The following is a 12,728-nucleotide window of genomic DNA, read 5'->3' as shown; positions in this document are numbered from 1 at the left end:
TAATAATAATAATAATAATAATAATAATAATAATAATAATAATAATAATAATAATAATAATAATAATATAGAAGACACATTCCGTATAAGGACATATTGTATTAAAATCTGTAAAATTGCGACTAGCGTTAGGCAAAGTTACAAAATAGTAGGAATTTGATAGAAGTGTAGGGACCTCTACATACGTCCCTGCAACTAGCTAAATCTTAAACGGAATGTTTTCAGGCAAATTTCATATAGAAAGTAGGACTACTGAACTCACAAGAGTCATAAAAAATTTTTTATTAAGTAATGAGTGTGCCTTCTAAGCTACAGAAAACGTTGATGATAAGAATGATAGAAATATTGAAATAAAGGAAGTGGGAGGAAGCGGAACCCGGAGAAACCTACACCCCCGGCGTTCCTCGAGCACAGTGTCCACTAGACAGGAGCAGGGTGGGTCAGGGTGATCAATTAAGTTCACAACACTTCAGTAATAATAATAATAATAATAATAATAATAATAATAATAATAATAATAATAATAATAATAATAATAATAATAATAATAACAATAATTGAACTAAAAGTTTGAGAGCTGACCTAAAATTTGGCAAAACTTGAGCAATTGTTACTTAAAGAATGGACATACACTCTTTCGAGAATCGAGACGAGAAATGTTTACGATACTTTTCGTCTCGTCTTGATTTTCATTTCCAAAGCGAGACGATAATTTGAGTTAGCCTTGTTCCGTCTCGAATGTAAAATGTTAATTCTCATGTTATTTTCTTTGTTTTAGAAACGAGATGAGAAATTCCTCTTCTTGTAGGCAACATTAAACAAAACCGAAATACTCTTGCCAAATGTTACGTTTCTGTTTGTAATGGTATAACCTGAGCGACAATTAGGTGATAGCTTTTAATCTTCTACGAGATAATAACAATAATTATTATTCCTATTATTATTCCTGAAGATTTGACAATTCAAATATTGAAACATCCGAGTATTCAAATATTTGAAGATAATTAAAAGTGTCATCGCCATTAAATTCTAAGGAAAAGAAGTAAGAAAAGAAGTAAGAAAAAAGAAGTAAGAATTAAGAAGTAAGAATTTAAAGTAAGAAAAAACTCCCCGACCAAGATTCGATCGAACAAACTCCAGACTACTGGTCGATCCCCTTGACCACTGAACTACGATCACTACACGGTAAATGTTTCATCTTTAGTGTGGTTACGTTAGGTTTCTTTGCCTCCACTTGGAAAGTTGTATGTTACTTTTCTTCATTTCAAAACGTGTTTCGTATTTCTTTTATCATGATATAAGTCAATTATCTTTGGCATAGTTTATATTAACAACTTGAGTTGTTTTCAAACCGTTGGTTTGGCAGTTTGTTTCTTCTCCACACGAAACTACAGATATGACAGATTTAATTCTCACACTCAGTATTTATTTCAAAGCAGTCGCCATTAACTGGTCAAAGACTTATGTCCGTCACGAAACAATCATAAACTTGTATGTAAAAAAATGGGTCATCTTCAGACTTTCAAAAATTTCTCCCGACTTTAGTTTCCAAGATATAAGATTGAAATTCTGCACATATATTATGTACATAACAACATATTGTTTTAAAAGGTTCAGATGCGTACGTGAACCCAGGCCCTGGCCAGAGGGGCGAAAATGTTCGATTTTTTTTCAAAAAATCTCCCGGTTATTTCCGATTTTTCCGTTTCTGCTTATAGTACGGACATCGAGTGATACTGTTGAAAATTATGCTTTATTCTGAAAAACAACGAGGTATGGACCGTGGTGCTATGATAAATAGTAAGGAAGCAGTAGCTGTTTGAGTGAAAGTCTAAATTTTACCTCAAAAATTGGAAATCCTAAAAGGGTTAATAGATGAAGGTTGTAAATTGATGGAGATACCTTGCCAAATTTAAATCATGGGAAGCTAAAGTAAGCGGTAACAGTTATTTATTAAAATAGTTGAAAATATAAGTAAGTATGCTATTACATTTATTTTTTTAATGTAGTGGAATTGTATAGCCATGTTTTTACATAACATGACACAAGCCAGACAAGTATTAAGGTATGTCGAACATAAGGACGACTAATGAAACATCTGTTACGGAACAGATACGGCAGAAAACAACAGAAAGAAGTAGTGAAAACAGCTTAATATAGAAGAGTTCAAGAAAATGTAAAAAAAATGAAATGAAATCGTTGAGTTTTACGTCCCACGGTTATGCCGGTTAGGCTAAAGGAGACGGTGATAATGAGAGATGAGTGAAATGGTGGAATGAATTAAGTGGGAGGAAACGGGAGAACCCCGAGAAAACCCACGAGCACGATGTTTGTCCACCACAAAGTTCACTTGGCGGGGGCTGGGATCGAACCCGGGACCCCAAGCACCAGAGGTGAACGCTCTACCACTGAGCCACCGCACCCCCCTTTCAAGAAAATGTATAGAAAGTTATATAATGAATTATGACCTTATTTATGACCATGTTAGCTCGTCAACACATGAGGAACGACGTCTGTCGACGATCACACTGCCCGGGAAATTGCGGGAAGAATGAATGGTTAAGGAAAGATGCTACCTGGGACCATTATGTTTGGTATTATCTCGGCATTTGCCTGATGGGGATGAGGAAAACCTAGGAAAAACCTTACTCAAAATCGTTTGTCAAGAAAAGCTGTTACACATTTCCGATCGAGTGTTCCCACACGGAATCGAGTCTGGGATTGATATAAAACTGGGGAATGAATAAAGAATTTCCTAAAGGTGAGAATACAGGAATATTTCTACTAGAGTACTCACAAGAAGATTATGTGGAAGAGAAACTGGAGAAGTGGAGACGGGACAGTTTGAGATAAGGAAGGGTAAGTGTACACGAGGTGATATTGGTTTATTAAAAGTAATTGGAGAAAGGTGTACAGAACCTTTTATATCTTCTTGTGTGTATCATGTATATAAATATGAATGGGAACAGTAAAGTAAGTGCAATTGAAACGGAAGGATCGAAGGCTCAAAAGAATCTTATATGAAAAAGAAAGTAAATATTAGAACAGAAGTTAATTAGACTTCAAAAAACTCGAGGAAAAGTTGCTGATGGTATGAAATTCATCATTAGAAGGACGAATACAACCGAGGTTGGAACGAAGTGGTCGGTATCAAATATATAGAAATAGGAGAGAAGAATGTAGAACATGTTTTAGATATTTGGATAGTATTATTACTGAAGATGTGAAAGATAGGAATGGAAAAAGGAAGTGTTTAGAAAAAAGAGGTGACTCATGCGTTTTAGTATTGCTCTCGATGCAGTGCTTGGAATAATATCGTGAGAGGAAAGTTTACGCTGCATTTAAACAATGGATAGTGGACAAATGAACAAGAAACTATTGCACAAACGTCAATATGCCTCTTTAACGTAAAAGGACTCAGACTAAGAACACGACTCCATTCGAATGGAATTGCATGGTTCCCCTAAGAGGAAGTGCTTTCTCGTACCGTGAAATTGGGGCGCGTACGTGTGCCGGTAAGATACTGATGTGTATGTGGAAGGAATAGATAGAAAAAAGAGCAAGCAGTGATGGTTAGGTAATGAGTACAACATACAATGTTACTACACGGTATCATAGATATCTTGTTCGCATAGATACAAGGAACCAAGGTATCTAATGTTAGCTCCAAGCTGGAACACGGTAACTGATGCGGTCTTGTCAGTATTGACGAATTATCAGCATCTGCTGAACCTTGACTAGACGTACGCATGCCTATTTGTTGTCTTCCGTTGACCCAGAATGACAAAAGTTTCAGGTTAGAATGGGCAAGTGAATGCTAGAACTAGTGTGTTTAATATCTTTGTGACCGAGCTACGCTTCAGCCTTTCTTCAGCGAAAGTCACATACAAATTAGATACTATTATGCTCAGTATAATCTGTTAGTATGTATTGCCGACTGTCATAGCATCCGAAAAGCATGTGTGATGATATGGCGTACAACACACAATCTCAGCTGCCTCGCTTTGAAGGTTACCTTTTCAGTTACATCTGGAAAACTCTACAGATTAAGGTATGTTATTACCTCAGATAACCTAGAATGTCATGATTGACGAACATAATGTCTAGTCATGTGTCATTTTCAAGGAATAATGGATACTACTACTTCTCTGACTTCACATTAGCCAGGCATATCTCTTATCGAACAGAAACATAATATTGTTTGTTGACATCTAGTTTTTCACTGTTTCCCAGTAGACAATGTTGAGTTCATGAGAATTTGCATACAAGCACAACAAAAGCTTATTTCTGTGCGGGGTACCCAACTCATGTATGATTCGACGCCACGTTGTACAGAGGCTTTGATTGAAGTACAATGACGCTTCACCTCACACTAAGCTGTCAATAATCAGTTATATCGGATGATAAAATGATTCAATTGTAGTCATTTCAGTACCAGTCATGTAACGAATTCGTAAGGTAAATTTCATTCCACTTGCGCGTGTCGTTTTTACTGTTGCTATTTTGCAAAGAGCAGTGTATTTTTGTCATTAGAATGTCAATGATACCTTAACAGTTTTGTTTTCGACTTCCGACTTTCCTTAAATACCGCTACATTCCATTCGCTCTTACTTGTCAACAAACAACTCTATCCGTCCGCGAACAATATTGAAAGATGGTTGCAAGCTTTCCCCCGCTTTTTCTCTTTTATCTCGATACTGCTGAAATCAAAAAATAAAATATCTTAATAAAATATCTTCTCGAAAAAAATCTACAAAATACAAAATACTACTGAGTAAACATGTCAATATTTTCGAGATGGTCTTGGTTATTACTCAGTTCGTAACACAAGCTTGTGAGATCAAAATTCATTTGAAGAAATCTTTTATAATAAGAAACATATCAACAAAAAAGCAGAAAATGACAAGCGCTAAAAAGCAGAAAATAATAGAAACGGATAAAAAGGAGTAAATAATTTAAAAAGAGGTAAAAGCAGAATGAATAAAATCAGAAAATTATAAAAAGGTAAAATGTAAGTGCCGAAACACTTCCTCATTATAATGTATGATTCATGCCAAAACGCCCCCTTGCGAATGACAGATGCTATGTGTTGATCATTACATTCCCCAGAAGTGCCAGAATGCCTCTTCCTTTCAAAGTATATAATTTTCTTCTTTTGCTTCATTAGTTCCTCTATGTGTATTTATCATTTTATATGTGGCAGGGAATATTTGAAACGGTTACTTTTCATATTCAGTACATCCACCAATCAGATTGAAATATTTTTATACTTTTGCGTTACCTTAACTCACTTCCTTGTTTGATATTAGTGAAATATATAAGACAGACAGGGTTTTTTCTACTGCACTTAATAAAATGCGCTAAAAGCAGAAAATACTTTTACCTATTATAATAAGATAGCAATTACTTACGAACTTATCTATATTATTTTTAATTTTCCTGTATAAGATAGAAAAAGTTGTATTATTAATATTTATAAAATAATGCTCGTCTATGTTAAGTAAAACAAATTAATATATAACATGAAATTATAATTTTTATAATATATGAATTTGTTTGTCTTGACATGGGCTTCAAATTTTTATACACTTCTTGACAAAAGCTAAGGTACAGTGCCATTTTTCGGAATAACGCACAATAGAAATCGAGGGACGAAATGAAACGCAATACATGTGCGGTAGACACATCGTGCTATTTTTCTATTGGAACATGGTAGAGATTGCAACCACATGGAAAAAGAAGAAAACGAAAAAAGAAAAAGGTATTCTTTGGAACATATGCAAACAGCCACGCAAAATGGGTCTTCCCGCCAGAAGGACACAAATATGAGTACTTCAGTAAAATGTGTGACCTCCTCTGACACTGATGCACATTCTGCATCTGTTCTTCATGCTGTTCACTAAACTAGTGAGGATTCCTGGGGGATATTGTCCCACTCCTCTCGCAAAGCGTTTGTCAGTTCTTGCACTTTTCGGGGAGCGGAAGTTCTCTGAGAAACACGTCTGCCAAGGACATCCCAGTCATGCTTAATCGGATTGAGATCCGGAGAGCAAGCAGGCCATTGCGTACGGGTAATATCTTCACGTTCGAGTGTGTCCGATACTTCAACGGTCCTGTATGGGCGCCCATTATCATAAACAGAAAGTACGGACCTACCGCACCCCGAAAACGACGAACATGATTCAGAAGAATCTCTCTGCGATACCGCTGCAATGTCACGCTACCTCGCTCGAAGATGTGAAGCGGGGTTCTACCGTTGTGCATAATGCCTACCCTCACCATCACGCCCTGGCCATAGCGATCATGTTCATGAATATTATGTTGTGCATAACGTGTTCCCCGCTCTTTCCACAGTAAACTGGTGGCCAGAATGACATGTCACAGTGAAACGGGATTCTTCGGAGAACATTACACTTTACCACTGTTGCTGATCACACCCAACATGTTCCTGATACCACTGTAATCATTCGTTACGATGGCTTGGTTGAAGTGGAATGCATTTAAGAGGCGTACCTGCATACAGACCAATCTGATTTAAGCTCAGCGAAATGGCGCTGGCAGATACATGTGTACCGGTAGTGGTTGCAAGGTCTGCAGCTATCTGACCTGGAGTGCGCTGTCTGTTCCTTTTCGCCACTAGGAATATATATCGATCGTCTGGAGGCGTTGTCTTCCTTACCACCAGGGTGCTTTCGTATCGCATTTCCACCTTCTGCTGCCTTTTTCAATCGCGAGATGACACTTTTGGACAGTCCTATTGCTGACGCCACAGTAGTGACAAAATTTTGACCAGCTTCCAGATCTCCGACTGCACGTCCACGATCGTATATACTCAAATGCTGTCTTAAAGTCATTTTGCACTTAATTGTTGCACCACCACACTGAATTTCACAGAACGGAGTTCCACCACCTATGGCGATGTTTACGTCAAACAGCTCTCTGTATGCGCTTTCGAGTGGATACAGAGCTATTTTGCTCTGCCATTCATACAAATAGTAGGTCCTGCTCAACTACGCCCTCGGCATTGCATTTGACTGTAATTGGTCGGATGTTGGGAATGTTACGTGGCATAAATCAGTTGTTCCTTAGCAGTTGTCAAGCAGTATATATAGATAACAGGGGTGCACGAAGAAAATTTCCTAGGGGAAGCATCTCACTGGTTGCTATATTATGTTTGGTATTTTAAATTTGCATTAAGAAAATCTTAAGAAATTATATATATATATATATATATATATATATATATATATATATATATATATATATATATATTCGTGAGCCAGAGTTGGCCCTGTCCCCACCTTCGGGCGCCTGTGGTAGATGATAGTAAAAAGACCTAAATCAATCCTATATATTTAGTCCAGAAATTATACTTAGAATATATATTGTCAGTTAAATGTGTTTCGTTTTACACTTTTTTACACTCTAAACAGCAAACTATATATTAATCCTATCGATTGTTTTATTTCAGGAGACCCTTCGATTTCAAGTACATTCTTTACCCACCACAACAGCAACTGTCAAGGATCTGAAGTTGAACCACATAAGAATATTTGGATATCCCTCATACGTTAAATCACCTCAGATTATTATTGATGGAAAGAACGAATTTTCAGCAGCAGACATTCACTATAACTCTGTTAAACAGGTATTAAAATGAAATTGGGTTTCTGGTTTAATAATAATGGTCTTTTCCGCTATTATGAAATAAATACCTAGTTGTACTCAAACTATGCACCTTCATAGTTTCGCTCAAGAGAATAACTTATAAGGTCTCCGGGAAATGCTACTTGATGGTCGAATTTTAAAAGAGATTTGGTATACGATCAGAGCCGTAGCTAGAGATTTCGGCGCCCGGGGCGAAGTAGAATTCGGCGCCCCTACACTCAACTTACCAATCATTATATATATATATATATATATATATATATATATATATATATATATATATATATATATATATAAAAGCAAAACAGCTTTTGTTGTTATTGTTGTTATGCTATGTTGAATTTTTATTAATCTTCTTGGAAAGACCATCGCAAAAACCAAACGCGATCATTATGTACCTTTTTCAAATAAGAGTTGTTTTCAAGAGTGTTATTTTGGACTTTTTTGTTAAACTTGTTAAAACTACCTTTGGTTACTACTAATACTACTAAAAGTTACTACTATTTACAACGTTTCGTACTAACGATAAGAAATGAAATTTCAATACATTTAAACTATGTTCTTTTAATAATTCGAAATGGGTGACATTAATTGCCAGTAATAATTGTAAACTATTTAATTTTATTCTGTATGTGACGACATCAATAGCATTTTAATTTCGATCTTTTTACGGTAAAAAATATTTTGTGAAATGTAATGGAAATTCAGAAGGAACCTTCTTTGTGAATTTGTAAATATTGATCGATGGATATGTTCAATGTTTGTACTTAAAATCCAAAATATACTTTGGCTACTACATATGTCTGAAATTATAGTAATTATTTAGTACTTAATTTCTTAATGGATGAAAGTTCCGAATTTAAGGTACTTATTATTAATTAACATATTAAAATACACTAACACGTACATATATAAAGAATGTGTGTATGTAGATAGATAAAAACATCACACAACTAAACACGTATGCACAAAATAATATACTGCGATACAAAAAGTTCATGAAAAAATGAACCCAATAAATTCCTCCAAATTGGAAGCATTTGATATGGAATGGAATTTTAAAATAAATCATAGGTAGTGACTAGTGTCTGAAAAAGTCGAACTTCGTTGGGATAAGCCCCTATTCTACAACTGCTTGAAGTTCGAAAATGTTATTGTTCCCCTTCGTTACTTTTATTTTTAATATTCCCGCGCAAACAGCAGCTTGAATATCCCTTCACTCTTCTCACTTTCATACCTTCATTCTCCCCATCGCACACTGGGCCCAAACCAGGCAATTCTCAGCAAAAACTCGAAAAATGAAGTAAAAGATTGACTTGATATGATTTGTTATAATGAAAGCTTAATAGTGTACACATAAGATAGTGTGCAGAAAAAGAAGTGATAGCAGTTTACAATGAACTCATGGGACGTGCAAATTTGGTTATCCGCCGAAGCCGGAGAGGCGCTGCTTAGCGACAGAAGATAGGAAATTGACTTTGAATGCGACTATTCCTACATTGCGTGTAGATATTCAGTGGCTGGTAAACATGGTGACACGACCGACATGTATGTATCGTTTTGTATATTTAGAATGTTGATGTGATGTGTAGTCAATAGTCATATTTGCAATGATGCTAATATCATTATCATATCCTTATGATAATCCTTTACTTAATATAATATTTGGAAAATGCTGTGACACTGAAAGCATACAAACTATGGTCAAACGACAGAATGGCATTGTAGTAGAAAATATGGCATAATATGTCTGTGATTTTTTAATATGTCGTAGCGGAAACACTGTATGCAAAGAGAAAACCTGCACATATTTGCACTTTTGAGAAATATCGCGCATGAAAATGTTTGAGGAAAACCGCATTCTGCATGCAATGCTGCTTTTGAATTTAGCTGGGATGAATGTGAGAGCAAGTGTTGGGTTATTAGACGTGTGATCCCCATCCACGCAGTGTCAAAGTTGAATATAGGTAGATTCTGAGAATTTTGTCCCCAGACCTCGTTGGGGTTTCGCCTCCAGGACCCATCTTATTTCCAACATCTAGTCATACTTCTCTGGCATTCACCAACAGAACTAAACTCTAGTCAAATATATTTGATTAATGGTGGCGACATTTTGAAACGCCAATGCTAAACAATCTACGGACCATAAGGTAGAACCATATTAAAAATGGTGTTGATCAATTTAGTATTGTATTTTTTTGTGATGCGTGCACATAAGTGACATTGGAATCAACTGTAATGAGCCTCCGCTCGCTCCAACTGAGAATGTTCCAATCAAGCCCTGAAATGAGCTCAAGTAATGCACGATGCAATTTATAAAACAAACTGAACAAGTTACTGATGCTTGTAAATCATAATATGTTTAATATATCTGATAATATATCCATATCGAGAACTTGTGATGAGATAATTTTTATGTATTGAAGCGTCCTTGCATCTTCATTGTCATAACGAATCCACCACAAGTTTGAAATAATTTTGAGAAGCAAGAACTTTTCTTCAATTTTATTACTCTTCAGTTGTAAAATGAATAAGTACACTTTTTCCTTTCATGCGTAAGAATATAAACCAATCGTAAATTGCCAAATCAAAGCATATTGCCCACGCGTTTGTTTATGCCAATCATATAATCTGCTATGTAATTTAGGCGCGAATACAAGGAATAGAACTATTTCCTTTTATGATGTAAAACACTATGCTTTTGATGAAATAATGTCGAAATAACATTATTGTAGCCACTGCACACACCGAACTAATTGGTTTTCTTTCAATTTTCTGCTTCATATTGCGAATTCTTATTTTTGCCAAGAGTTCAGTGCTTTGGCCCCACTGTGCGTCATGATTAATCCGATTGGGTAGATAAAAAAAAACGTTTTGAACTAAGCAAACTCATCGCTGTTAAATGCCGAACACGACTTTGATTCTTTCTGATTTTAAAAATGCTCCTGCATCAGTGGCTTATTTAAGGGGCTTCCGGGCTTAACCCCCTCCCGAAATCTTACTTATTATAGTAAAGTATATGAAATATTTTGCAGAATTTTCACATTTTCAGGCAAAGCCCCACCCGAAAGTTAGCAAAGCCCCCGAAACAAAATCGTAAATACGCCACTGTCCTGCATACACTATAAGTCATTATTCGGGACCTTGTATACCACATGTTATTAAGAAATCATCTATAATAAACCCTTTAGGTAATAAGTAAAAACTTATGACTTATTTAAACTTTTGGATTGCGAGCGAAGCGAGCAAGAAAATTTTTAAGAAATCTGCGTATTTCATTGATAACCGACAGCAATATTGATCTAATAGGGCGCCAATACTTTCTGGGGGCGACTCGTATTTTACTCATGTCCAACACCACTTTTTCTTTCTCCCCGCTGGCCCCCCCTTAGCTACGGCTCTGTATACGATCTATCTTCGGGTGTTATGAAAATTTCCTGACAGCTAGGATTATCGTGTACCAGAAATGTTAGAAGCTACGTAATTGAAGGTAATTGGTAATAATTCCAATTTCATGAGTGGATTTCGAATGTCATATTCATCCATCCTGAACAAAGTTTTTCCTACTATTAATTTTATCTACGCTGATAGGCAATCGAAACAAATTTCTCTACTCCCCTCTGTTGCGACTGAATATAGGAAAATCCAGTTCCTGATCTTATCTGGAAGGTAAACTTTTTTTTTTTAAAAAAAATAAGAAATGTTTTCTAATTCCCTCGCAGTTGATATCAGTCATAACTATTTTTATTTCTTTTTGCAACTAACAGTCCCCACAATTACAGTAACTACAGTTAATTTTAGTCTTTAAAGAAGTACTGATTATTATTGATACACGAATTGCTAAACTAAAGTTCTAGAACCTCCTAGTGATTGATTGGTGGAGATAATGGGGACGTCAACAGCATGGCCAATTATTCCCGTTACGTAGTATTTCCTTGATTAATAGAAAAACGTATTTGTTATAAAGTTGATTCCAATTAATCTTTCATTTAAAAGTTGGGGAGATCGTTCCACATTTCAGAATGATGCACTGAATCCCACTGTATTATCTAATATACGGAGTACTGACGTAGCAAAAACATCGTTTCAATTTTGTGTGTAAAAATAATATATTAGCCCCTTGATACTCTTTTCATACAAATCATAATTGTTTTAGGATTTTGTTTGTATGTTTTTTTTATGAATTATCGTATGAATACTGTTACTACCGTTTCAATTCCCAGCACTAACATTGCTTCCCGTTCCAATATAGTCTCACAATCACCTTTTACCAAATAAAGGTAAATGTTGAATTTATAGTTAAGATGAGGTAATTATCTTATTAATAAAGCTTAATGTAATATAGTGTTTAATTATATGAAAATTATTTCTGTTAGTGCTTTCTATAAAAAAAAACAGACCTCGAAGTTATAGACTAAATGGGTGAGTAGCATTCAAATGATAAAGAAAAGTTAGGTTTATAACATTATTAATAAAATATCACTAGCCTGTTCATATCTTCGAGGGCATACCCAAAAGAAACCGGAATTATTGTGTAAAAGCTATATTTTCAAACTTTTTACAAAACAACCTTATCCTCTTCAAAATACTCTCCATTGCAATTATTACATTTGTCCCACCGGTGCTTCTATTGTTCGAAACATTGTTTGTAGTCATCTTGAGAAATGGCTGACAGCTCTTCCCTCAATTTTTTCTTGCCTTCTTCAATATTGTCAAATCGGTGTTCATGCTTCTTTTCATGCGTGGAAATAAGGAAAAGTCACACGGAGCCAGGTCAGGCGATTAAGATGCGTGGGGCAGTGGAACCATGTTATTCTTAGCCAAAAACTTGCAAATAGCGGTGGTTGTGTGTGCGGGTACATTGTCGTGGTGGATGAACCAGTCTCCTGTCTGCCACAAATCGGGTCTTTTTTGACGAACACTTTTGCGCAATCTTCTTAATACTTAAAGATTGATGGTCTGAGCTGGTCACTTAAACTTGCCATCAGATAAAACGAAACAAGAACACAACAGCGCTAGTAAAAACACTCACTGCAGCTGAAGACAACCAGCCAAGTCGA

General features: G+C 35.7%; 1 protein-coding gene across 1 annotated transcript in view; it reads left to right on the top strand.

The window, feature by feature from the left end:
• The first annotated feature begins 7,048 nt into the window (after nucleotides 1–7,048).
• Nucleotides 7,049–12,728, top strand: part of LOC145672638 (putative maltase-glucoamylase 2) — a 246,467-nt gene continuing 240,787 nt past the window's right edge. The window contains 2 exon segments of the mRNA XM_081741799.1: nucleotides 7,049–7,102; nucleotides 7,472–7,648. Coding sequence (XP_081597925.1) covers nucleotides 7,049–7,102; nucleotides 7,472–7,648 — 231 coding nt within the window.

Source organism: Thermobia domestica, chromosome 16, assembly GCF_964235325.1.
Source record: "Thermobia domestica chromosome 16, izTheDome1.hap1.1, whole genome shotgun sequence".
NCBI lineage: Eukaryota > Metazoa > Arthropoda > Insecta > Zygentoma > Lepismatidae > Thermobia > Thermobia domestica.
Note: the sequence above shows the minus strand (reverse complement) of the source record. Positions and strands in the feature narration are given on the sequence as shown.